Source organism: Anopheles marshallii, chromosome X (genome assembly GCF_943734725.1).
Source record: "Anopheles marshallii chromosome X, idAnoMarsDA_429_01, whole genome shotgun sequence".
Taxonomy (NCBI): domain Eukaryota; kingdom Metazoa; phylum Arthropoda; class Insecta; order Diptera; family Culicidae; genus Anopheles; species Anopheles marshallii.
In genome coordinates, this window is record NC_071325.1 from 348,947 (window position 1) to 375,397 (window position 26,451).

Below are 26,451 nucleotides of genomic sequence, written 5' to 3' on the forward strand. Positions count from 1 at the left end.
GTTGTATTTTTATACACTTTTTTTTATTTCACTACAATGTTCCACATCACAATGCATTATCGTACACTATTCATAAAGTTCTAGCGATGCATCTAGAACGAAACTAAAGCACACATCCGGCACATTTAAACACGACGAACGTAGTCCATGCTCTGATGATGAGGATGCCCACCGGAGTGATCATCACAGCAGAATCATCTACTTATAGGGTCAATGTTGCAATGTCCTTGTTCTCGATATTTGAAAATCGTTCGCATTGTACGATTTTTTTAGTTAAGATAGTTAAACCCGTTTCAGGTGTTTGTCTTTCTCAATAGTGGTAGACTAACTAGTAACAAGGTGTGATGAATTTTGATTATTGCTATTTTCCGTTTCATTACATACGTTTATTAAATGTAAAATTGTATTGTCTGAACTTAAGTCTACAGTACAGATATGTCGCTATTGTTTCGTATTTTTTATAATTATGGTTTGTCCTGGTTTAGCAATATTAACGATGGACGATAGAATAATCGCATACTAGTCTCGATCTGCACCACTGAATGTATGCACTATTTCCTCTGGAGCAATTACTGTAAATACTTTTCGCATGCTGGCGCATGTCCTTACACTATCATTCTTTCTCACATACTATACACTGTTTTGTTTGAAATGGCATGTAGACATTCGTACACGAATGCGACTGTAAAATTGTAGAACAGCGTGTTGTAAAACCTAAATTAAAAAGAGCAATTTAGAATATCTTGCCCAAGCTTTGCGTTCGCCGGAACGGGTTCCAGTTGCCCGAGGTAAAGCTACTAAGGCGCGTTTTGCCCAGCTTCGAGCGGGTCTTGGTTGATTTCGTCGTGGTGCCGGTTGGGGACGGTGCTCCGGATGAGATACCGGACGAGCTGCCGGACAGCGTCGAGATGGAACCCTTGCTGCTGTGACTCATCGCCATGGGCTGCAACATGTTGCAAGGATAAGAACATTCCGTTAGTTTGGTGTACTTGAGAGTGTATGGTAAAGAGTTACTTGTACCTTTAGATAGTTTCGATCCATCGGTGTGATGACTTTCAGTTCAAGACTGTTTTCACAGTTGCGAATGAGTTTCAGTACTTGCTGCAGTGTGTACCATTTAACGTCGACACCGCACAGCTCCACGATAAAGTCACCTTCCTTAATGCCACCAAGCTTTAAAGTTGAAGGAAATGGAAAATTGCAGTTTAAAAGAAACAGGATTTAAATTAGGTCAATAAAACAAGGTCAGGTGAACTAATTGGAAAACTCACATCTGCCAGGGAATTGATTTCCACCGTCGATATCATGACAGGTGCATCGCCCCGTACGTTAAACCCGAAGCTGCTAATATCCCTACCATCTTCACTGTCTGCACTGTGCGCCTGTTGCTCACTGTCCTGCAGCTTCAGCTCCCGGAACTCGCGCTCGGACACGTTGCACACATCCTTTAGGCAAACCTCACACGCCCGGCTATCGTTGTAGTAGTTTGTCTTGTTGGCACACTCGCCACAGCACCGGCCGGACTGGTTACGTTGCGGCTGATTGCTGCTGCTTCGGCTGCTGCTACTATTCCCAATACTGACCTTATCCCGGTACGGCTGTCGGCGATCCAGCGTGCCACCGCCGAGCATAAACGATGGTCCACCCTTCTGCAGCCGGACGCTGCGCGGTGCCGTCCAGTGGCGCCGGGCAGAGAAGATCGCAATCGGACCGAGCTTCCGGAACGGATCCTCGATTTTGTGCATGGTAAAGTCGGGCCCGGTCAGCGAGATCGTAAACTTGGACGTTGCATTCAGTGTCACGTCCAGCACGTCCAGGTCCGGTTCGTCCAGTGCGGACGATAGGTTCGAGCTAACGGTACAACTACGGTCCAGGTCCATCTCCTCCAGCTCCTCACTCGTGCGCTCGTGCGCGTAGTTCAGCACCTTCGACAAGGCAATTTTGTTCTTCAGCTCGCGGCACATACGCTGCAGCCGTTGTGCTTCCTCGTGACTAGACAATGACTCACGCAGGTGAGCCCGCCTGAGGGCGGTCGGGTCCAGGTCTGATTCGAACGATGTTTCGTCGAAGATGAACGTGTCCTTTGGCTCGAGACCACGACCGTAACGTTGCTTGCAGCGATTGTTGGTACTGGTGTTGCTGATAAGCGTACCTTCGTCACTCGTGCTGCCGGTTCCAGTTTTCGTCTTTGCAGCGTGATAGTGTGCCAGTGCTGATGATTGGAAAGTAATGAAAATGTTACTGCTTGCTTTCACCTTGCCTGTTGGTAAGGATTATCTTACCTTTATAGTATTCGGACTTGAGCGGTACCAGACCGGCCCAACATTCGGGCAGATAAGTATGGGCATCGTTGCTGTGAATTATCTGATGAATTTCCCTATATTCCAGTGCCAGTTGAGTCGCTTCACCGGATAAATCACGATGATTCTAAAATTAGCAAGAATGGTTAAGTACACGTATCAAACTTCGTTCAAAGTTTTTGGCGCTGAACAGTCCTACCCACCTGCATGCAGTCTCTACCGGCTGGTAGATTTTCCACTTGTAGCAGCAACTTCTCAAACAGACACTCGCGAGCTTGGGCGAGCATTAGCGCGACTAGCACCTCCAAAACCTAGAAATGCGGCCATAACTTTACCTATTAAGACATCTACAACCAGCTCGGTGTGTTAATATACATACCTGAGGTTTCAAATCCATCGAGGGTGCGTTCGTGAACGTATCAAAGATGTGTCGAAAAACGCCGGCCGCTCGCAGAAAGTTATCTACAGCCGCATCCAGACCCTTCTCCGACGACCGGTCCTGCCTGGCACCGATCTGCGTGTAGATCGCGGCCAGGTTGAACAGAATGCACGCCTTCTCAAACGCAACCGTCCGCTGGCACGATGGCACACCTGTAACGTAGCGTAAAAATTACCTATTGCTAGCGCGCGTCACCTTCCTCCGCACGGTTCCTATTCTACCGGCACCAAGATTCCACCTACCTGTCAGTGAATCGTACCATTCGAAATACACACCCAAGCTACGATCCGGCGGAAAGAAGCGTCGCTCGACATAGTACAGCAGGTTGTAGTAGCGGAACAGTAGCGATACACCTTGCGCATCTCGGGTTGGTGTTTTTGCGGCCTAAAATGCGATTCGAAAGTTAGTCCAGTGTCTTTCGCTGTTCATTCAATCGTAACCAGAGAAGAGTGCGACAAAAAAGAAAACAGAGTGGCAAAAGGGAGGAAAACGTGGTTGAAGTTTGCATACCTGTCTTGTATCGGTAATGTCCGCAATTGCATCCTCATAGATGTGTGACGGTTCGCTGTAGTGCTCCAGGATAAAGTCTGAGAATGGTTCCATAAAGTTGACCTCCTTCGTTTCCTTCAGCCCCAACGGTATCATCGGTATAACGTAGTCGAGACTGAAAGTAAAGGTTATAAATGTGGGTTTTTTATTATGGTATTATGCGAGCAGTAAACGGATCCGGTTGCGTACTGGGAGCGATGGTCACTCTTACCCTTCACTCTGGTAGATCTCGACGGAGGAGTTCAGCTCTGATAGTTGTTCTTTCAGCAATTGCAGGTTAGAGTTGACGAAGCTCAGCTCTAGCGCTACCGTGTCCTTGAGCTTCTTGTTTGTGGTGGCCTTGAAAAGGTTTTCTGCACCAGCTCGGAGGCGTAGCTCCTTGTTGATTTCCTGGTTTAACTTGCACCGTTTGCTTTGCAGCTTACCGCGACAAGTAGCCACCCGTGGATCCGATCCCTGCAACGTGAAAGGGAGTCAAATATAAAAAAAAATATTAGTGCCTTCTGTAACAGCGGTGGCATGATAAGCTGTCAGAACTGGAAGGACCCGCAGTGTGTTTTGTTGGAAAAGTTGTCGTCTTAGTGTGCATTGTGCGACATGTTGTGTGGGTAATGCGATATTCGATTTCAGTCCCAGAAGACGTGAGTGGATGTAAAAGTCAAATAAAAACCACATGTCCGGGGAACACCTTTTGCGTAATCTGTTATTTAGGTACTTTTTTGTCAAATCGACTAATCAAATTAGCTGCTTCTTCACCAACTTTAACGCATTGGTAGAATTCATTTGGAAAACCGCTATAAGTGACTTCTGCTTTTGTTTTGCATACTAACAACGCGCTGAAATGGCACGGCAAGGTGTCATCTTCTTGGTGTACACTACATCACACTATCACACAAACCGCTTGGGAACGGGACGTTACGCAAGACCGGGTGGCATCACCTTTATCTCAGCTAACGATCTGTCGTGCGCACGGGTATGCTTTGTCTCACGTAAGACAACAACAAAAATGTCGGCAGGTTTCTTACCGGTTCGCTTAAATAGCACACCGTTGTGGTGAATGACAGCCAAAGCTCGAAAGAAAAAACAACATTCCCTTATCGAGAAACACATTCGTCTATCCGACAATAACGAACCAACATCTCCCAGATCGGGAGAAGAAGAGACCACAATGATATTAAGTCCCCCCCAGTGCAGGTTTCCCATGCGTTAACGCACGATCGTTGAGAAACTACGCAGGAAGCTTAAAACATAATGTCCACAACGTTGTGCCGGCCCAATCTACTGGGATTTTGGTGTTGTTTTTGCTCGTGGAGAGAAAGCACCTTTAATGCTCGCGGTTGGAATCAAGACATAAGGAGGAAACACCCATGTTGCGTCCTGTAGTTTATTGCCTGTATGTGTGTATTTGTTTGTTTTTTGTTGATAAATTTTTGGAGGGAATATTCATTGCCCAACGCGCTTAACATACGAGATTGCGCATCCGGATACAAAAATGTCTCCACTAATGTTTTAGCTTTAATGCGTATCTGATCCGCATATAAAGTAGCTGAGATGCGATTAGAGATGGAATCTACCCATATGTGGAGGGGGGAGAACCGCCCAATAACCTGTCGCCCGCGGACAATCAAAGCTCTGGAGATGAGCGGGAACAAGAGACGATTTTGCCTTACGATTAGATACGGTACCGATGGGTCCTCACCACCGAGACACAATTCCCTTCCCCAGAAATGGTCTGATGGCATAGTTACGCCATCTAGCGCGTCCTATTTCGTAATATACGCGCGCATGACACCGATGCCGAAGATCTTCCGCAAGGTGGCAAGTAGAAAAAAAAACCGTTAGCAGAAGAGACGGGGACGAGAGCTATTATACGGAATGAAACCCAACTAATGCCCTCGCTATGCCCGAAACACCCCACAGCCTGGAGGCTGGAGTTCCTGGAAGTGGACCGATTAAATGGGTCACTAGCTCGTCATCTCGAGGCAAGATTCCTGGTGGTGCAGGAGAAAAAAAATCAAAGCGGAAGAAACGGGAACGTTGGCACACTTTGGCAGCGGCCAAGAATAATGGTGGTTTTGGATACGCCGCGCATTACGTATGGAGGATGGGGGATGTTGTGTGTTGAGTGTGTAATCGCAAGCATTATGGGCGCGCTGCGTAATAAGCCGGGAAGCACTGATGATGATGAAAGATAATAATGGCGAAAAAGGGAGTTTTCTTGCGCTGGACATGGGACCAAGACACGTCTTCAGGATATATAACATTCCGCACCTCAACGCGAACCGTGGTCGCTACAATGGGTTAGGGTGTTGCGAAAGGTAATGTTTTTAGGCACGGTGCTAAAGGTGGACATCTCCGAGATCTTCTTAGCGGGGAGTGTATAGAAGAGGTCTTCTTTCCCTTCGCTAAGCCGCTTCCAAGAATTGGAACAACTCAGTGAGCACTGCGGCAGCAATATAAATCCTGCCCAATCATTTCTTGACCCAATTCCGGCGCCGCTTCGAAAACCGTCGAACAACGTGGCGGTAAGCACAGCTAGTGCTTCAGCCGACTTGCATCCCGCTTTTCTGGAGTGGTTAACTGGTTTTTTTTCCCATTCACTTCTGACAACGCAACCCCCGGTACTCTTCCATCTTTTCGCTTTCTCTTTTCCACTGTTGTTTCTATTCTTTGCGAACGAAAATCTTTGTTTTCCTGTGGCGTCCACTTCTTTGCTTCCATTGCGCCACATTAGCCTGAATTTAGCAGTGCGCAATGTGTAACATCCATTCCTGCCCACTTTGCCCATGTTTGCGTTGAACATGGGCTTTAGCTGTTCCGTTCTGCAAATGTGGAGGGACTTGGAGGCTGTACGATTGCGATAAGCAGGTAACCAACAACTCAACTCAATTACGATCTATTACTAGATGGCAAAATTGTGTCAAGTGTGTGGACTTTATTGGGCCAGATGAATAAAAAAGTGACCAGAGTAAATTTAATTTTGTCACAGAGATGGATAGAAATGTGAGTTGATGTCTTTAAAAAATCTTGATCAGAATCTAAACATCAGCAGGTCGTAGAAAATATCTCAATCTTTTACTTGCTATGCTTCTTATATCATATGCTGACATAAGAAAGTTTAGCGTCTGTTGTAACACTGGGATTTGTGATGGAATTATAGTAATGTTGAGCAATTGAAGCTCAATTCATCTACTGAGATTTGCGATGACTTCCACTGCCTTAGATATAAATGTATTGTTGTATTGCCGTTCCAGCCCAGGTTGCAAACGGTCAATTATCTCTAGTAAGCCCCTTTTACGTATCTCCACAAAAAGATGGCGGAACGGCTAAAACTTCGCAACCAAGATCTCGATAACAATACGGTTTACATGCGCACTAATATCGTCCGATAATAGCAACTAAATATGAGCTTTCCAATTAGCACAGGCGCAAAACGATACATCCATACACAAGTGAAAATAGAGTAAAAGTACGCACTGTTTACTTTCATGCCACCACGGCACATTGCGCATTGTTGCACTCACTGCCGCCATGCTCGTTTGCCGCTTCGGTGGGGGGAATCTTGGTAGATGATAATGATTTACGCTCCAACAGGTACGAAATTGACTAGAAGGAACTGAAGCACGTTGCGTTCGCAAAACAACAAAAATGTACCACCCTTCACACACACACACACGCGAAAAAAGCGAAAAACCCCATCAATTAGACTTCCCTTGCGCACAAACGAGAGTTTTACTCGAAATGAAATGAAAGTTTGGCATTGGCGGATGCGAATGAGAAAAAAAAAACTACAACAACACCACAAGATACAACTTATAACGATCCCCAACTAGGGATGAGAGGCCGGCACACCGTGATGATGATAACCTTGGATAGGAGAGGCGTAACATTAACGCCTTTGACGACGCAAAGAAATCAAAGCCGCGACGAATGAAAAAAGAGGCATTTTGCAACGGTTGAGTTATTATAAATTTGCATTAAAACAAGCAGTTGGTGCCGGTTTTAAGACGCGCGTTAGATTAGACACTGAGTTCATCGACATTGTACGAAGTGAAGAATTGTGACAAATTATCGTTTAAAGGTACTGTTAAAGGTGTTAGGGTTTGACTGATAACTCCAGGTTTTAGTTTTCAACCACCTTGAAAATATTTCTAGTCGTAGAAATAATACCACAACAAGTAGTACCTAAACAAAACTTGTTCACAGTGAAATGGTAGCTCATGAAACTACAAACTTCTGCTTTTCGAAGAATTGAAGAAGAAGATGAATCTAGTTGTCAACCTAATAAATCTTTTGAAAAGGGTTAATTAATATGAATCATTAGCGAGGAGTCATTCATATCTGGAATTAACTCTCCAAAGATTGATAAACTCTCAGTACAGTGTAAATTCATTCCCCTTGAGGACCTAAAGCGAAATATTAGTTCGGCTCATAGGTGAAGGTCATAAAACTTGGATGATGCATGATTCTTGAAGTAAATAATCAGATTCATTCATTCAGTTCAAAACTACATTCTGATTCATAAATTTGAATCAGATTCATCCAACACTAGACGAATCGCCTGTCGACGATCGATTACGTCAATGATCTCTGAGGAGGAACCTTGGCCTACGCCCACGTAAGATCCAGCTGGGTCAGCAAATGAGGCCAATGGACGATCGTTCGGTTCGGAATGTACGTGAAACGCGATACGAGCAGAGCAAGCTCCACGTCATCTAACTCAAGGTCAATTTCATTAAGTTTTTTTTATGTTTTACTTAATTTATTAGTATTACACATAGATACGAATAGAGTTGCTCCACGTCATATCAATCGAGGTGAATTTCTTGGTTTTTTTTTTAATATTTACTTAATTGATTAAAACTAGCACAACGTTTTGGGAAGATAGTCGGAAAACTGAAATACTCTTACTTAATTTATACAATGAATTAATCTAACTAGGTGGGAAGTACCAGAATGTAGAGCACCGTGTTAAATAGTACGGAATACGGAAGTCGTATAGCTGTAATACTTTCTCATACAATACCTTTAGTTGTAAATCTTGCAAAAAACCCATGATGGTGGACGGCTCGTGCAGACTTGCAGACTTGCGTTGCAGCTGCCTAAAACTCTCTGAACTTTTAGAACCAACACTGATTCTTCGAACGAATTGCACACAGTAACACTAACAATGTTCTAGTTGATTTAAAAGATTAAGCTACACATAAAAGAGCATGTAACAATATAATAATATATAACATCCGTGAACAGTTACTGAGTAGTCGCAAACTACTATTTCTACTTTCCAACCGCAACACAAAACGCTTCACTATCGCACTAAAACACAATTCTTTTGTTCTTCTTCGTTACCCGGCAGGAAACACTAGTGAGGTAGTTAATTTATTATACTTTATTTCAGGAAACACTTTCAACTGCAGACACCGCGAGCGGTGTTATGTAGCAATGCCTAATATGCTCCCCAACAACACAGCTTCGAGTGCCGCTGCAGGTGTGATAGTTCCCGTCCGCCAAAGCTCTCTCGGGCCCTTCACACCCCGCGTGGAGGTTTTACTACCCATCAACCCTCCTCTTCAACACTTTCTCCAACACCTCCTCCACAAAGCGATTCCTTCGGTATGGCTAAATCGACATGCATGTCCGGAATGTTTAAGGGCTTTAAAAGCATTTTAACCTAGGCGGTTGCTCAACGGTTCCCGTAACGGAGGATTTTTGTTTTTCCTTCCCGTAGTCGCAAGCTTCCCTTACACGTACACTCGCTTTTGGAGTTTGGTTATGGCAGGCGACTCAAAAATGTTAAAAGTAAACATAGCTTCAAAACAAAACGCTAGAACGGAATTTGAGGTTAAGTATTTTTGGGTGAGCCGTAAAAGGAAGTATCCAACACTATTAAAAACGGTAAACTTAGACGTCATTAGTCGAGGAATATGGCGGAAGATGTGTAACTCATATCATATTGTATCCTGCAGTACTCGAGTACGAGCACTAGAACTCCATTCTCTTGCTAGAAGCAAACATCTCAGATCACCAAAAATCTCAGCTTGAATGCTCAAGAACTCACATTCTTTCTATTTCCTGTATCTATCCAATCTGAAGCCGTTCAAACGGAACTCTCTTTCCTTCGTTTTTCGTTTTTCTTTCTGGCTACAAAAACTAATTTCCGGAGTACGGTAGACGATGTAACTCGGGATGCTGAAATGGTGATCATCTAACCTCCAGAAGCGTTTAGCCATTTTAATTTAAATACGGGAAATAACAAACCCCTCCCCAAAAATGGACAACATGAAGTAGAGGATATTAAGATTTCTCTGTACTTTGGGTATGTCATTCTGATTGTATACAGTTTGTTTTTGACTGCCAATATCATCGAACGGGAAGACATATATCTATTGAGATATCTATAAAAAGACAACTTTTCAACTTTTCTTTTACAATCTTCTACCAAAATCTTTGTTTCTTTTTGGGTATTGCAAGGTCGTTTTATATTCGTTTTATTTTTCTTCTATAGTGTAATTGCTGTTTAGCGCTTTTCGTGAAGTTGCTTTCCATTTGTTACGTCTTTTTGCTACACTACTGTTGTTCTTAGTTTCCCTTTTTCCATTCTGCATCACAAAAGAGAACGTCTGGACTGAAATCGAACTGTTTCAATCGGATATTCCTTTCGTTTTTGGTTGATTGTTTTATGGCTCCAGCGTAAGTAAAACGTTTGATCGTGAAGAATGAGATGCCACTTTAGTGTAACATCGTTAACAGCGGCTGTAATTTGAACTCAGTTTGCACACTTTTCATCCCGTTGTTTTGTTGCAAAAATGTTCCCAACCATCGAAATGCCAACACAATTGAATCATTTCCCTTCACGCTGTTGACACTGTTTTCAAAAGCAATAATAAATTGTAGTGCGTTTCAACAAATTCTCTACCTCACACCGTCGGTCACACGTTCCTAAGGTGTTGGTTAAAAAAATACACTAAAACACACACACACACCACAAAAACCAAGATACTTTTATTTATAAGTTCTTGCAAGTAAAAGGAAATGGACACCGAGATACCACTGCTGTCTCGAGCAGCACACGAAGTGGCTTTGATTGTCTGTCCATGGCACGGTGAGCATGATCAGTTACAGCCCAACGGTACCCGCGATGACCATCATCACCAGCAGTCGAAGAACGAACGTGATTAAAGAAAGAAGACAAAAGACCATTTCCGGTGTAGCTGATCGACACTTTATTCCGATGCGCGAACGGTTTAGAGCCGCGGTTGACTGGTTTGGCAGCACCAAACAGTTTATAGCACACTCAGACATTGTCCTGTACAAACCACTGTCAAAGTCTTGTACGTTTAATGGGAGTTTTAGTATGAGTATGAGTAAAAAGTATGAGAAAAGTATGAGATATGAGCCTCCAGCAATTGGTTCACAAAAACAAAACATTTGAGCGAGTGGAACGCAACTGGAAAAAAAAACTAGATTTCTTGGTGATTGTTCCTGTGGTTGATTGAGGTTTTGAGGTTATGATTGCTTGGGTATCTGTTGTGTGGTAGTTTAGAATTTAACGTCTTTCCGTCTTTCGTCGTTCTAAAATAGTTTATTCGGGTTTTTTTTTATATTTTAGTAACAACGTTATTCACTCAACGCACAAATCACACACACAATGCCGGATCACATGCGAGTACATCAAGCGTAAAACACATGGGGGGATGATTGCAACAAGATCGTAACGTTTTTGGCTTTGAAATTTTCAAAGTCAATGTGAAGCGGAACCGAATGGTGTAGTATTCCAGAGAAACTACGGAGCAAAACCACCGAACAACACACTACACGATAACGCCCCAGAGCACGCAAACAAAAAAAACCGAACCACGGATTGAGAATGTGAGATCACGGTACGGAACCCACCGAAAACTGAACCGTCTTGCATAACGTCGTGCGGTGAAATGTGGAGACCGCACGGCCAACCAAGTGGACGATGCCATACACCCGGTGCACACAAACTGGTGTAGATGGCGTGTGCGCGAGAGAGTCTCGCTCATCGAATGGACTCCCGGTTCATCGTTCCGGTTACCGGAGGGGAAACACAAAACGAGGGTATAGAAGGAGAGCGAAAGAAAGTGTACCGCGCTAGAAAAAGGGAGTTGTGGATGGTAAGGGAGGGCGCACGAGCGCGTTGGTTACGATCTTCGGGCTTCGAAGTAGATCACTATGCGCGGCCAAAGTTTTATAACGCATAACCGTAGTGGTTTGCAGGGTTGCCAGCCAACACCAGGCCCGACCCTCGAGATCGGAAAGAGCTCGAACACAAAATGGTTGATTTAATAAATCAATATAGATAGGACGTGCTTTCTTCGTGCGGATAAAGCACACGCTTTAACTTTCGCTTGTTGTACATCATGCAATTTTTTTCCTATTGTGCAGGGTTTTCCGTTTCAACTCTTGTAAGAACATATCAATATCATGGACAACATGGAGGTGTCTTCAATTTTTAAAGTTGTTTAGGACCAGTCACCAAATTTGTAACATGTTCCCATCATCAGCTCTAATGAACATGAAAACCCTGCATTTTGAAAGCTAAAGATGGAATTATTTAGATTGCATTCCACCTCAATGTACCGGAGGGCGCTACTGAACTGAAGAGGAACACATGCGTGTATATGAACCACTAGTTCCTTTCCATTCTTCACCTACAAAGCGAACGGTCAATCATCTTCTTAAGTGGACAGTACAGAGGAGAAAGCTCCAAGCCTAAGCAAAGCAGCAAGGGAATCGGTCATAAACTTTAGACAAAGCTTGCGAGGGAGTCCTGAAGACGAGCGCAGATGAAGTGGAAAGACAAATAAATAGCATAACGATCATCACTAGTATTTATAAAGCTACTCCGCGGTAGTCAGTTACTTTTGCATAGAGGGTGAACGGTTCGAAAAGTCGCTTCTTCAATTACCCACTCGACACTCTCCAAAGTCAAAGTCAAGAAGGAAGAGCGAATGAAGTGAATGTATTTCGTTTTTTTTTTGTATTTTCTGGTATTTTCCCTAATGCTACGTACCTTTCGACTCATCTGTGTCCGGCCGAGGGCGTATTGCTAGTAAGAAGCATTTACGCCCTTCGCCTTCTACCCCTTCAGGGGAATCATCCTAACCAACAACCCAGCAGAGCAAAAAGAAGGTCATTTCGATCTTTTCCGCATTTCCGGGCGAGTAGCAACCGTAGTGGTCATTACACGAATAAGAAGGCAAACACCACCAACAAGGCAAGCAAAACAATCGTACACCATAACATTGTTCCCAATTTCCCGTCCAATTGATTCCATGCCGTTTCCGTTTGCCTTTTGCACACCAACGGCTGCACTGCTTGACGTTGTGCCGGTGGGTGATGTTGGAACAGTCTGGGTGCTGCTCATTATTCGATGGCAAGATGAAGACGCGTAGCTGGCAGCGAGATGGCATTTGCATCGGGTTTGCTCCGGTAGTGTACGAGGTTAGTAGGTCGAAAATACGCTGGTAAATTTGCCGAGACATCCGATTATTTTGGAGAGGAAACTCTGTAATCGTGAAGATGTATAAGCTGTAGACATCGGCAATGGATAGTATCGACTTGATAAAGTTAACCGTAAAAATACAGTACAGTACGTGTGGTTAACAATAAAACAGTCCAAGTATCAACGTGCTCTAAATAAGAAAAAAGCATACAGATATAGTGTACAATAAGTTAATAAAAAATTGCGAATCAATTCTAGTTGCACAGAATGTGTACAAGAAAAAATACTAATCTATCTCGAAAGGGGTTCCCACAGTATCTTTGGAATTAAGTCTAAAGCACCGATGATCGAGGACTAAATCTCAATATATTATTGAAGTGAAGTTATTGGATAATCTGCTTTTGGACGACATGGTCACGATTCTCCGTCACCTGGTTAATCTTCTGCATCATATTTGTGACTTAATATAATAGTAACGTCTTTAGTAACAATTTCCTCAGTTGTATGTCCAGATGTTGTTAAACCTATCTCGATGGACACATGACTGTAGAACGACTTTGGTAGCAATGGAATAGGATGTCTGAAACATCTTTGCAAAATTAGCAACTGTTTACCTACTAAATTCCTAGCCCCACACATCTTTTTTAGCCATGCATAAATAAAAAGTCATTTAAAAGTAATTTTCATCAATTTAAACATACATTTGATTGTGGGAAAAATACTACTTTGTAGTTAAGTGATGAGATATGTCCTCACTGACGCCTACTCCATTTCCCATTACATGTTTAATATTCGATATCTTGTCCATTATCAGACAGACGGTTCTTGACCATTCGATAACAACACCTCACCTGCTGTTGGTGATGTTTATCGCACACTGCAACCAGTCTGCCAGGCTGCGCATGTTCCTTTATTTCACCATACATCGTGGGCTGCCGACCTTTTGTGCCCTTACCCATCTCACACCTCCACCATGGCCTTGGCAGGTTCAGTACCGGTGAGAAACACGTTTGCTGACAGAATGAAAATGAACACGTTACGAAAATTTACATCATAAGAAGCTCCGCTTTATTTTGCTGCGGCCGTTGTAAATTATCTAATCTTGATCACCGATTCCGTGATGTTCTGTATTGGCCAAACTGTAGCGTATGTATGCCAGAAAGCAATTTGCTGGATCTGTTGCTCGCACAATGTTTCAATCCCTTACACATCGTACCCGCGGGAACGCTCTCATCATAAACAATCGGAAGCGATACGTGCCGGGCGCGGCTTTCCACCATTTTCATCACCATTTGCACGGTCGGTTCCGCTCCAACACGCTCGCCCAGCTACAGTGCGCTCGATCACTGCACCGATGGCGAGCGATTGCTACCCCTTATTTCCCGTGGGTTTGCCGTTTTGCCCCTGAAACTCCCGGGGAGTGAATAAAATGAAAACCGAACCTCTTGTAGAATAGAAAAACAACCGCGCACTATTGCGCGAGATGAGCTTTTGCGGGTATTGTAACGGGTTACAAGACTCGGCATCGGGAGACCACATCGTGGTCCTTTGTGGTGTCTGGAGATGGAAATGTTGGAAATTATATTGAAAAGCACGGTGGTCTGGGAAGGTACGGGGAACCAAATAATTATGCACCCAACCCATCTGGGAAGGGCGGGTCGATCGTATCCAGGATGCTCGGTGCAGGTTTTCCTATGTTGCTGGTGTGTTACGCCATCAGCCTGCACCTGTTTTTTTTTTTTTTTGCTTCTGAAAAGGTCATATACTTTTGTGCGCGATGCAGTAACAGAGTTTCCCGGACGCGTTGACAGGACGATGAGTCATATCATAAAGAAGGAAAAGTGCTTTTCAACTAAACCTTTAAACCAGACATTTACATTCCAAGGTCTTCAGATCAGGTTTTGGATATGTTAAATGCCGGGCTATATGTGTGTGATGTAAACAATATCACATATAATGCAAGAGGTTATAAAATATACCAATATCTGTTGCGAAAAACTAACCAAACTGTCGTGGGAAAACTATTCACTTCTAGATCTCGAGAATACGCAATGCCCTCCGTCAGATGACGTGCGTCTTGGTGTTGAGCAAACCCCTCAACGAGACTAGCAGCAGAATTTCTTGCGTAGCGTTTGTGAGGTGATTTCATGAGAAAAACATAAAACGCTTTTCATTGTTGATGCTCTCCACTGATGATGAAAATTTGTTTCAATTTCAAATTAGATGCCCAGACTGGCAATCAGAAGGGTAAGGGTGGCGCAAAACGTTGGACGTTCTTAATTGTTTCGGTTTGTTTGCGTATTTAGTCAGCACATTTAAACACCGTTTCGCTTAAAGTGTTCTCCTTAATCAGCTCCAAGTCATGGCTTGACATGGTTTGACCTCCTATCTCATTAGAGAGGTGTATCTTATGCAGGTATCTATCTAAACAATCTCGTTTGTAAAGTGCTAGAGAATTCCTCTAACTATTCCATAATAAGTTATAGCACCCTCCGCGGAACCAAGACCCCAGGTAGTGCAAACGATAACGGATGGGAAAATCTGTGTCGAAATAGCACCGTCCACCGTCAGCTACCTCGTAATCCACGCTCTGCACCTCAACTTCTGGTTGTTTTCTGTTGGCTTTAGATATGGTCGGTTGCGGCTAACCACAACTCGCACACATTCGTACCAAGGAGCGAATGCCGTTTGTTGCGTTCTAGAAAACACACAGAAACACACAGAGCGATACTAAAATTGAACAATGCACATCACATGATCTAACGGGACAACATTCAACAATTTCCCTTCTCTATTCCCGTGCTTCTGTAATGGCATCCGCCCTTTCGTCGTGGTCTCCCTTGCATACAAAAAATCCCATCCCTCATCGACTGTGTTGTAAATGCGCCGTTCGCTTTCGAAGGAAATCTACATGGGGATATACACCATTCGTGAAAAGCTACCATTAAGTCAGCAGCTGCATGTTTCGGCCGGTACGGAAATCTTCAATTCAGCACTCTGGAAGTGGAATGTGCTTTATGAATTTTGTTTTACTAACATCTGTTAGCAATAGAAGAAAACCTAACATGAAATATCAGAAATAGCATTATAATACTATATCTTCTAAATAAATGGTTCAATATTTAAAAGCATCTTCTTCATCAGGGGGACAACTACCTCCAGCAGGCCTATTACCATTGCTGAGTTACTTTGACCTTTTTTACCCGTAGCTGCACAGTCAGCCCTGCGTATGGTCCGGAGAGAATTTTGAACCGGCCGATAATTAGAATACATTGTTTAGAATACCAACCTAACTGTCCAACAGATGTCCATGCAAATGCATAAAAGCGAACGAATAAGAATGATATTTGTTGGATAAAAAGGCAGTAGAATATCTGAGGATTCCTGGACTAAACTTTTGAAACTGAAGTTGAAAGATCCTATACCTATACCTTAGAAGATATACTTGTGCCATAATCAGAATGCTAAGTTCTCAACAAAGACATTTAAAATCGTCTATTGAGGATTGCTTTTGGAAGGAAATAAGCAACATCTGACCACAACTGAAACTACGCCTGAAGACAGACGTATGAATATCATAAGCATGATGAACTGATAAAGGGTAACATCTATATCTAGACAATTAATTCAATTGTAATCATGATTAACATCATTTGGCTCAACAGAAGCCGTTCAACAGATGACTATAACAGTATTTTTAATATTGATATAAAATTTGTACCATTGTTGATGTCCGTGGCGCTGTTATGTCCCTAAAACGCGACCATCGTTTTACCCTCCGTGTACTCTACCATCACCAGCCGCCTTAGACAAGACACTTAGTTCCACCCAAATTTATTTCCATTTCTCATTTGCGGTACCTCCGTACGGGCTTTGCATGGGACACCCGGGGCGGAGATGGTTGGCAAAAACGAATGTGTGAACAGCAAAACGCAAAACGTTTTCATCTGCGCGTTTTGCGTGTTCAAGCAGAAAAACTGCCACCATCATATTGTTTTTTTTTTTTGTTGGTGCCGTTTGTTGTTTCGGCGTGTCCATTGTTTGTGGAAACTTTACGCGCGTGCCTCAGGTGGGGTGTGTATCGACGTAACAATGGGTGTAGTTAGCCTGGGTGTTTTGAAGTTTCTCCAGAAAAAAAACCAGAGACATAAATCCCTTTTGCATCCCTAACAATCCACCCCGGGGTTACACGCGGGTTCCAAGATGTAAAGCAGAACCAGGCACCAAGGTGTAGAGATTGTTGTGCTTTAAATGCTATCTCCACTCGCAACGCGGTGCTACAGATTTGGACGGCATGGGTTATTGCACCACTGTTCCTACGGTTTTGTGCTCCCACTCTCCGGGCGGACGCTTAACTGTGCGATTGGCTTATTTGCCCCTTTAAAAGCTGGTTTAAAAGACTACTTGATTCCCACTCGAGAAGTTTTTAAGCAGCGAACAGGAAAGACATTGAAGAGATTAGGGTACGGAACTGTAGACAAACATAGCAGATAAGATCCAAAAGACAAACACAAATGATACACCGATTATACCGATCTGTTCCGTTGGAATGCTAATCCGCTGAAGTATTTATCGAAATTCATTTGTTCCAATGGAGCTGATCGATGTAGTGACACGTGTTCCGTTCGTATATACATCATCGAGACTCTAGAGTTACTGATACCATTCTAGTAAAACAGTCTTTTTACCCCTACTTTTCAAATCATCAAGGTTTTCCTTGCGGTTCCGCAACGAAAGCATCATTAATCAATGGGTAATAACGATTATTACAGCACAGATACCTTTGCAGGTTATAGTGCCTTTAACCCCATCTCCGAAGGGCTCCGTTGGTTTCCCGCTGGAAAGTATCATGCCAGAAACAAGGAAGGGCCTACGTATCATACTACCAACCCCAAGGAGCAACGTCCGCATCGCGGCAATTAGCTACTTTCTGAGATAATTGTCTCAACGCCGCCTGCAGTGAGTATATTGCCCTATGCGCGTACCACCTTAACACGGCTCGGGATAGAAGGTGAACGATAACTAAAACAAAACAAAAAGGCAGATAATCACGGGAGGCAAGATGAATTGTTACCTGTTGCTACTTAGAGGGAGGTTACGGCTCCCCATGCGCGGACACGCCGGGAGTTGGATCTGATTCATTTACATATCGGATCGGTTATTCTTCTTACTTCCCCTTCTTTTTGCTACCCTCAACATCCGGATACGGTGGTGGTTATGCAGAAGCTTCTCGTTCACGTTACTTTAAACCACAGCATCCAATGATCGGTGACGCTCAGTCAAGACTTATTCGCTGTAAGATAGTAAAGTCATCTTACACCTCGCAGAATTCGTCATTGTAGCGATTCTTCCATTGTACGAGGTCAAAAATCCTTCTGAGTATCTTCTTCTCGAACGCGGCCAAGAAGGTTTTGTAAAAAATCCATTTATGATAGACTCTTTCCTCACCCATCTGTGTTTTAGTTATATTTAAAGAAAAAGCTCGTTTCTAGTTTTCTTTAATGAGTCATCTAACACACAGAACTTAAAGAATCGATTGCCAGATAGGGCCCCTGTGTGGTATGGTTGGGAATTATTAATCAAAGATGAAGACATATGCCGGATACGAGAGCCAGTGAGCTCACTAGCGTACACTGTTACTGCTTGTGTTGTAACCTGCGCAAGGGCATAGTTGGACAAAGGTTTACATCATCGTACCTAATGTCTCATTTAGCATCTAGCAAACAGACGCATAAATCATCTCGAGTAAGCTGATGACTAAGGCCACGCTAGAAGAATGTGCTAGAAACACTGCTTCCACAACCTTCCAGCACGGCGCATAACCTTCTGCCATCATCCCTGACAAGTAATCGCAGATAAGATAAAGCACTAGTCTTGGATATCGCATTGTACGTGAAATCACCGGTTGGATGAAATAGCAGAATCGGGATGGAGATATAGGAGGAAAGATATAGGAATTTGATCCCCCCGTGATTACATGACAAAATTGTGCACGTTTGGTTTTTCGGTAAATACACATCTTATTTGCAAAGGCGGTTTAGATGCGGGAGGGGTCTGAAACATCGGGGAGATGTTGGGAATATATATGGCGATAAGCATCAGCTACAACAACGGTGCACAACTGCGTAGCAAGGCTAACAGGAAAGGTAAGACTAGTAGTGTTGTGTGCCACGTGATTGCGTACGCGCACCCTGATAGACTGCCGCAATTGACCTGAGGACAACCTGTGGATTCCAAAATCCATAGCTAATTCTACCGAATATGGTGCTGTGCAAGGCTTCGCCGTGGTTTTAAATAGACACGTACACCACAAGCCTGATGGCATAGGTGGTGCGACAGAGAGAGAGAGAGAGAGAGAGAGAGAGAGAGAAGGAAATAGAAAAGCCGATACCTAATACCCGAGCTGAGTCACTAGGTTACGCATGTAGCGCCGTAGCTCGTCTCATGCGTAGTGATATCCAAATAGAACAACCTGCTAAACAAGGGTCGTGTGTTGTTTTGCTTCAAACCCGTAGTGGTGCCATGGGGGTTGTGTTCCCGCTTATCTGTTTAGTTCTTGTACACTCAATACGAACGCTTCTGCGGAACAACAACGGCCACCGGTTGTGGCAATGGAAATAAGCTCGCTGCTTTTCAATTCTCAGCGCACATCCGGGAAGTTCTAGCTGTCGTCAACGCGGGAAGCACACAAGCGGCTACTTACCCGCATGTAGGAGAACGGTGCCGGTTCTTTCACTTGATCCTTCTCGTCACTTTCCATTTCTGGTTCGCTGTACGAGACCACCGGCCGTCACCGGTGTCGGTTGTTTGTGGCGGGTTGAATGGTTTGCAGCGGTGAAGGTGAAACGTACACCCTCTCTCTATGCGGTTGATTGATGGTTCTGTACCGTCGTGAACTGCAACACCGAACACTCACACATAACAGATTTAACAACACTTGGATATGTTTAATAAAACCAAACTTCCGTTTAGTACATAAAAAATACGTACAGCAACACAAACACGACACACAGGAGAACACACTGTTGTATAGCAGAACTACACTTGTATCCGCTACTGGCACGTTGATTGATGTGATTTGCCTTGCTACAGAGCGATGGGTCACCTCCCTATTATTCTCTACATTCAAAGACACATATACACAAACGCACCCACTAGTTCAAAAGGCACGGAAACGAGAAATGAATAATGCGCCGAGGGTATCGCCTCCGACATGTGAAGCTTTTTTGTTGTGTTCCTTTCCGCGTACGCTTGTCCTTCTTCACCTATGGCGGTCCGAGCGTTCCCGAGAGTCGGCACCGGTACCGAACTACGACCGTCGCGAGCAAGCTTTTAGTTTGCACTGAAGGGAGAGCGCACAAACGATGGCGACGACGACGACGCACCCTGTTGTGTTGTTGTTGCGCTTGTGGGCTTAAATGCAGAGATACGCCTTCTTCCCGCCGTTTGGGGTAGACTCCAACAGTTGCGCGCAGTGTGGTGAGGCCGCTCGGCTCCAGAGATGCCTCCTCCCCTCCCCACCAACACCACCGCCGCAAGCCGCCGCCGCACCACTTTCTACCCCACCAACCTCTGGATAGAGCGCGAGGTCGGGGAGGTGAGTATACAAGGTGGAAGGGAAAAAAACCTTTGGGCTACGGCAGCGGCGTGTCCTCGGGAAAGTCGGAATCGTTTAATCGCGAGACAGATAGTGTCTCAAGTGTGTGTACGTGGGAATGTGGCAAGGTGGATGGTGGAAGACGTGGCGCGAGCCGCGCATTGCACGAGGGACGCGAAGCATATCTGTCTGTAAAAGGGGGAGAGCAAAAAAACAACAAACAAACAAGCTCCACACAACAGTAACCGCGCGAACGCGTCTCGCGAAGCGCTCAATCTGCAACGTACCGACTGCAACGTACACAACAATGGGTTGTAAAAAGTGGCTGTTACATGGCTAGAGAAATTCTCAGCACGACCAAAGGAACGTTGATGAGTCTTTGCACTGGGAGAAGGGGGTCTACAAGAAGCGAATCACCACACCTTGGATGAGCCAGAATCAACTTCTGGTTGAAGAATCGGTTCGATCTCTTAGAATGCTACTGTGTAGGGAGTGTTTCACCATTGAAGTTATGATGATCCATCAGATCGAACCTAATCGTGATCCTGGAGAGGCTGAACATAAATATTAGATGTAGAATTGACTTTGCTTTGATTTCCAAGGATATCGTTCAGAGGGGCCAGTAAGTTATTATGCGTAACAATTAAATTAGAGTAATATGAAGTCTTGCGCATGATACTTACCAATCAAGTACAAGATCTCTTTTCGCGGTCTACGATCGATCGGCGACAAGCTGCATTACATCAAATTTGTTTGTCCTAGTACTGCATATTTTTCCCGAAGACGAATAAGGAACTATTGTGCCAACCACGACAACTCTCGAAATTATCGGACAAATTCTTCTCAGACGATGAGGAAATCTCCACGGCCTGGAAGTACCTTAGGAAACTCCTAAACCATCCTGCGGGAATATCCACTAGGGACAGTAGCAGCACGAAACAAAATGCAAAACCACCGAGGGCAGATAGGCGGGAAGATCAAATTCAACCAGTTTGTGTACAAGATCTCCGTGGCATCCAACAAATGCCTTTTCGACATTTATATCACTATATCTTGTTATGTGAAATAAAACGTTTGAATCATAGCAGTTGGTCGAGTGCCCTGGAGGGAAACGAAACTATGTTCCTTGTTATCTCCTGATTCTGACACTCAGCCTTGAAACCCGATCTAGAACTAGACTTTGTTTCCGTGGTACAGTTGTGAAAACACGGCCTTTACAGGTTGAAGCTAGTTCTAAATTACTAAATAACAATTAAAAATAAATCGAAAAACATTCTTAATAATTAGCCACCTTTTCGAACAAATAAAATATATGCCTTTCCTTCACCAAACTCAATGAATGTTTTTGAAATGGGAGTGCGTGCGTGTGCAAACGAACTGGAAGTATGGTTTTGCATAAATATGCTACGTGTGATAAGTGTTTCGATTGAATGCTGATACACGTTTAGACATTTTTTGTTTGTTGCTGCATTCATTAAGCGCTTGAATGAATATCACGATCAGACACCGATCCCTCTTCACAACGCAGCTGTGTTCGAAACACGGTGTGCGTGATATCGATCTGCTGTGGGCACAGGAATTTAAATAAGATGGGGCACATTTCACTTTCTTCAACCATTTTACCAGATAGATGCAGTGACGTTTGAAGATGCGTTCAATAAAGTACTGACCGTTTCAGAAATGAGTTTTTAAATAAATCGAATCAGTTGCTTATCTTCACACAAAACTATTGGTTATTTTTTCTTACTTCGCTTCACCGTTTCGTCATCACTTCCACAAACACAGAACTTATCCAGAAGCCGTATATCATCGTAAACTAACCTACTATTAAGAGATTTATTTAAAAATGTGTACTGCGATCATTCTTCTCCCTTCTGATGGAATTAATATACTCAGTTTTTCGACAATGCATATGAATTTTGTTACTGTTTTGTCTATGTGTATGTTTCACGGCGAAACAACGGACGCGTTGTTACATTACTTGAATACTGAATCCTTGCTTAAGTGGCACCCGCCTTGCACCTTGTGGTATGTTAGCGTAACTGCCAACGTAGCCGAAAACAAGAAAAAAAAACTTTAAGTAAACCGCGTTCTCGTTACACATGTGTTTAGGCCATCTTTTCACTATCTTGGCTTATTGCTGTTTTGCTCCGTGCGCGTTTTTGTCCAACGCCTCGGTGAAGAAAAACGCATTAATGACGGTTAGCGGTTTCGCATTACGCTTTTCTTCGCCTTCTACTTAAATATCTTGCAAAAAATCTCACATTCTCGTGTTGGGATGTGTGGATGTTACTGAACTAAATTCAAGCGTGTATACTGCGTGCAATAGCGAACCCTACACAAAAAACAACAGCCTGTGCCTGATGCTCTGGACGGTTTTCCTTCCCGTTTTCTTACATAAATTCTGACCATTACAGTTTAGAGAGACAAAAAAGCTAATCAATTCTTCACTAGGTTACCCCCTTCTTCCACTGTAAATTAAGTACGACGCAATAACAACACGAAAATAAATCATGATTAATAAAGGTATTTGCATTCTAGCTGTCTTACACATATAGTTCAGTGCATAATGGTAAAAATAATAGAGAAGAAAAAGTTACTAACCATTAACATTGGACTGTTTCACAAACATTAATCTTAGCATGAAACGGTAAAGGTACTTTTGTCAACCATTTGTGAGAGATAGCTTGTCCACAACAAAAGCACAACCTAAATCACAATATAACAAAATAGTAGTTTTAGCACATTAGTTTGAATCGGGTATAAATATTATTTCCAAAAAGAAAAAAACGAAATACTCTAAGCTCACTGTCAGTTCCAAAATAGCGCCGAAGATTACTTGATAAATCAATACTTATTCGAATGCATAAAACAAATGCACATTAATGAATGCTATCCCTTTTCTTGTTACGAATGTACTGAACTCGACTAAAGTGATGCTGTGTGTGTATCTTTTTATGTGTTTGCACATGATAATGTATTATGCCTGTTATGTGAAATGTTTCATCCCGTGAGTGTAATAATTAAAAAGCAACCCCGTATGTGTGAATTCTCAACTCATATCGGGTGAATTTGTAAGGAAAGGAATGAACGAATAATGGAAGGAAACCGGGTCAAATTTTAACACAGTTTTCCTCTCAACCTCCCATATTAACCTTCCTTCACTAGTATGTCTTTTCCTTGTGACATACGATATCGTCTGCTCATTTGCATTTTTCTATTATCGGTGTGTGTTGCGTGTTTCTGTATGCGTCTGTGTGTGTGTACATACATTTAAGCATCCTCCAAGGTACCCCCGATCGGCCGGAGCACAATTCTCGGATCCGTATCCAACATCCGGTCCGATTCTTCCGCACTGCTCATACACGAATCCTTGCTGTCCGGCATCAGATTTCGCCGTTCTTCATCCTCCTGACGCGTGGGAATTTCCGACACTGGTGCATACTGCGTATGTGACACCAGCGGATCCGTGCTCGGATTTAGGGCAAGAATCTGGCCGCCTCCGTTGCCCTGCAACTGCCGGGCCAGGCCTTGCTTTTTCGACAGCACACAGGGACAAACGCAGCTACGGCGCCAATCTGCTACCTTCACGTACAAACCTGCAAACATTGGTACGAAACAGTGTGATAAATAATATCGCGAAGACAATGTGCTTTTTGAGGTGTGCTACCTAAGAATATGATCCCGAACAGTGTAATGATCGCACCGGTTACGATCAATCCCACATCAATCTGCTCTTCCTGTACTTTGCCTTCCGTGTTGATCTCCGGATGCTGCTCGGCATCGGAGTAGTCTGCAGAACCGCTGGCAACTAGTGCTATACCTGTATGATGCAGAATAACAAGGTTATTTGATTGTAATTGATTAAACCATGGCGCAATATGGGCTGCAAAACACACCTGTGGCGAACATGATCAAACCGAACACAAGTATCGACACCTGGATGGCCGGTTTACGGAGCATCTTCATCGACGACACGGCAGTAGTTTGGGCCAGCAAACCACCGGCACTGGGACGGGCCTCAAACGAAACCGTCGTCGGCTGATAAACTGGTCCACTTTCTGGCATCTTTGCTACGAGTTGTTTTGTTTTGCTGATACCGTATCCAAATTCTGCTGCAGGAAGGAGTGATTGGATAAATCGTGAACTGTCACTGTTCACTTCGATCGTTGAATTTATTTCGGTTCGGGACGGGTCAAACTGATGCCAAGTGCTACAAAGGATCAAAAGTCAGATGAAGAATATATAATAATTAAAAATTAAGTATAATTCCTCACACCATGCACTGGGAGGTTACTGACAGTTACTGGTTACTGAATTGATGACTATATGATTCCGAGATTTTGATTTTAAGCCAATTGATGACAGAATATCTCTGTAATATTTATACAATATCCTGCTTTTTAATGATAATTGAGGAACAGTATATGACCCATCGAGCACACACAATGAACTCTGATATTCTATATCAGGCCATAATCGAACTTATCATATGATGAAATTTATACAACCCTATTATGTTGTACGTCAGCTCTTCTATAATTTAAAACTAATAGACATTTCTTTAATTCATTGCTAACGGATTAAACTAACATATATTTTAAATATTCACAGTATCCCAATGATAAATTATAGTTCCCTTCTAGCGATTGAGGGGGTTAGGTGTGGGATACATCATCAATCGGTATCATCGTTGATGTCAACGTTAACAAGCAATTTTAATTCAGCTTTATGCCAAAGGTAAACGTAAAGTACCTATGAGTCACGTTGACTCCAACAAACTCGTACGTACATTTATGGCCATGAACCAACGGTGTTTTTGTTTAAGTTAACGTTTGCAGCCGCTATGGTTAGTCATCGGTACTACCAGCAGAACCTACACCACCTGCACCATAACGAACCGGAAGTGTTCGGTAAGCACGAATTGCACACGCATACAAGCAGAGGAATGAAAGTTGCGAGGAATATAGTTCTAACTGCCAAGTAGAACTAAAGCTAGAATTTGGAGGTAATTCCCAACGTAATATTCCCTCATGGGTTGCTCGCACTCTTCCAGGGAAGAAACATACTTCTCGGCTGGTTCGTGTTCGTGTGCAACGACCGGTCCCAAGAGGACTGTTTTACTAATTCCGTACAGCAAAAAAACGTGAACATCTGAACCAACTGCTTCCCCATTAATGGGCGAGTTCCGTGACGCGACCCATCAAAAGGCTTAACTGCTTAGTAGATAGATATATTTAGCAAGCAATTTAATTTAGCGGTAAATCGTAATAGATCCTTAAATACCGCAATAGTTTTAAAAATATAAACTATCAACACTGTGACGTTGACAAACGATTTGACAGACAGCGAATGCAATGGGACTTGGATAAGTTATAAAACAAAACCAGTTCCTGAAAAGTTTGAAGCTGACTTTCACAAGACCTGGATCGGGTGGGAAATATAAACCTACACCAGAAAGCAAAAAAGATTGCTGTTTTTTTCGAGTTTGATGCCAATAACCACAAACACTTGTTTAATATAAATGTGCAGCGCTTGCATGTGGATTGCAATTACCCTATTGCAATATTAGTCATAACTTTCGTAAGATGTTCTGTCACACATTTTCCCTGTAATAGCATCGAAATAAGATATCTATCGAAAAAGGTCTCCATGTTTATTCCACCTCAATCCAATCACAATAAGCTCGCGTTGTTTCACTTCCAGGTATAGGCGAAGGCGAAACTGCAACCGAGGAACGTGTTTCGATAGATTTTCTCTGCTCCTTCTATCCGTTCCACCTTCACATATGCTACCCAACCTTAGCCACACACATGAAACTTGATTTAGGTACTGTACGGTATTGTAGGTACTGACGGTGAATGGAATTTATGCCCCGATTATGCTTGCCAAGTGTTTTAAATGCACTTCCACGGTGATTCTATACCTTTGATTTCAGGTGGGTTTTACACAGAGCTGCACTTTGTTGGGTTGATTGCTGATAAAAGTGTTGTTTAATGCACCGATATGAAAAAAACAAAAAAACACTGGCCAAAATGCCAAGCTGCTTGCTTTTAGCTACGAAAGTGGCTGTGTGCCGGGTACGCACATTTTTGCC

The 26,451-nt window shown here is 43.3% G+C and overlaps 2 protein-coding genes across 2 annotated transcripts; both read right to left on the bottom strand.

Moving 5' to 3' along the window:
• Window positions 1–733: 733 nt before the first annotated feature.
• On the bottom strand, window positions 734–19,517 carry LOC128707762 (rhophilin-2). The gene is made up of 10 exons (XM_053802724.1): window positions 19,461–19,517; window positions 3,500–3,744; window positions 3,250–3,403; window positions 2,982–3,123; window positions 2,680–2,891; window positions 2,504–2,611; window positions 2,283–2,427; window positions 1,272–2,212; window positions 1,021–1,173; window positions 734–943 (listed from the first exon to the last, which is right to left on the bottom strand). The coding sequence occupies exons 1-10, from the start codon at window positions 19,515–19,517 to the stop codon at window positions 734–736; spliced, it is 2,367 nt and encodes a 788-aa protein (XP_053658699.1).
• Window positions 19,518–23,627: 4,110 nt separating this feature from the next.
• On the bottom strand, window positions 23,628–24,422 carry LOC128712622 (uncharacterized). The gene is made up of 3 exons (XM_053807515.1): window positions 24,254–24,422; window positions 24,025–24,177; window positions 23,628–23,953 (listed from the first exon to the last, which is right to left on the bottom strand). Exons 1-3 carry the CDS (start codon window positions 24,420–24,422, stop codon window positions 23,628–23,630), a joined length of 648 nt encoding a protein of 215 aa, XP_053663490.1.
• Between the last annotated feature and the right edge of the window lie 2,029 nt (window positions 24,423–26,451).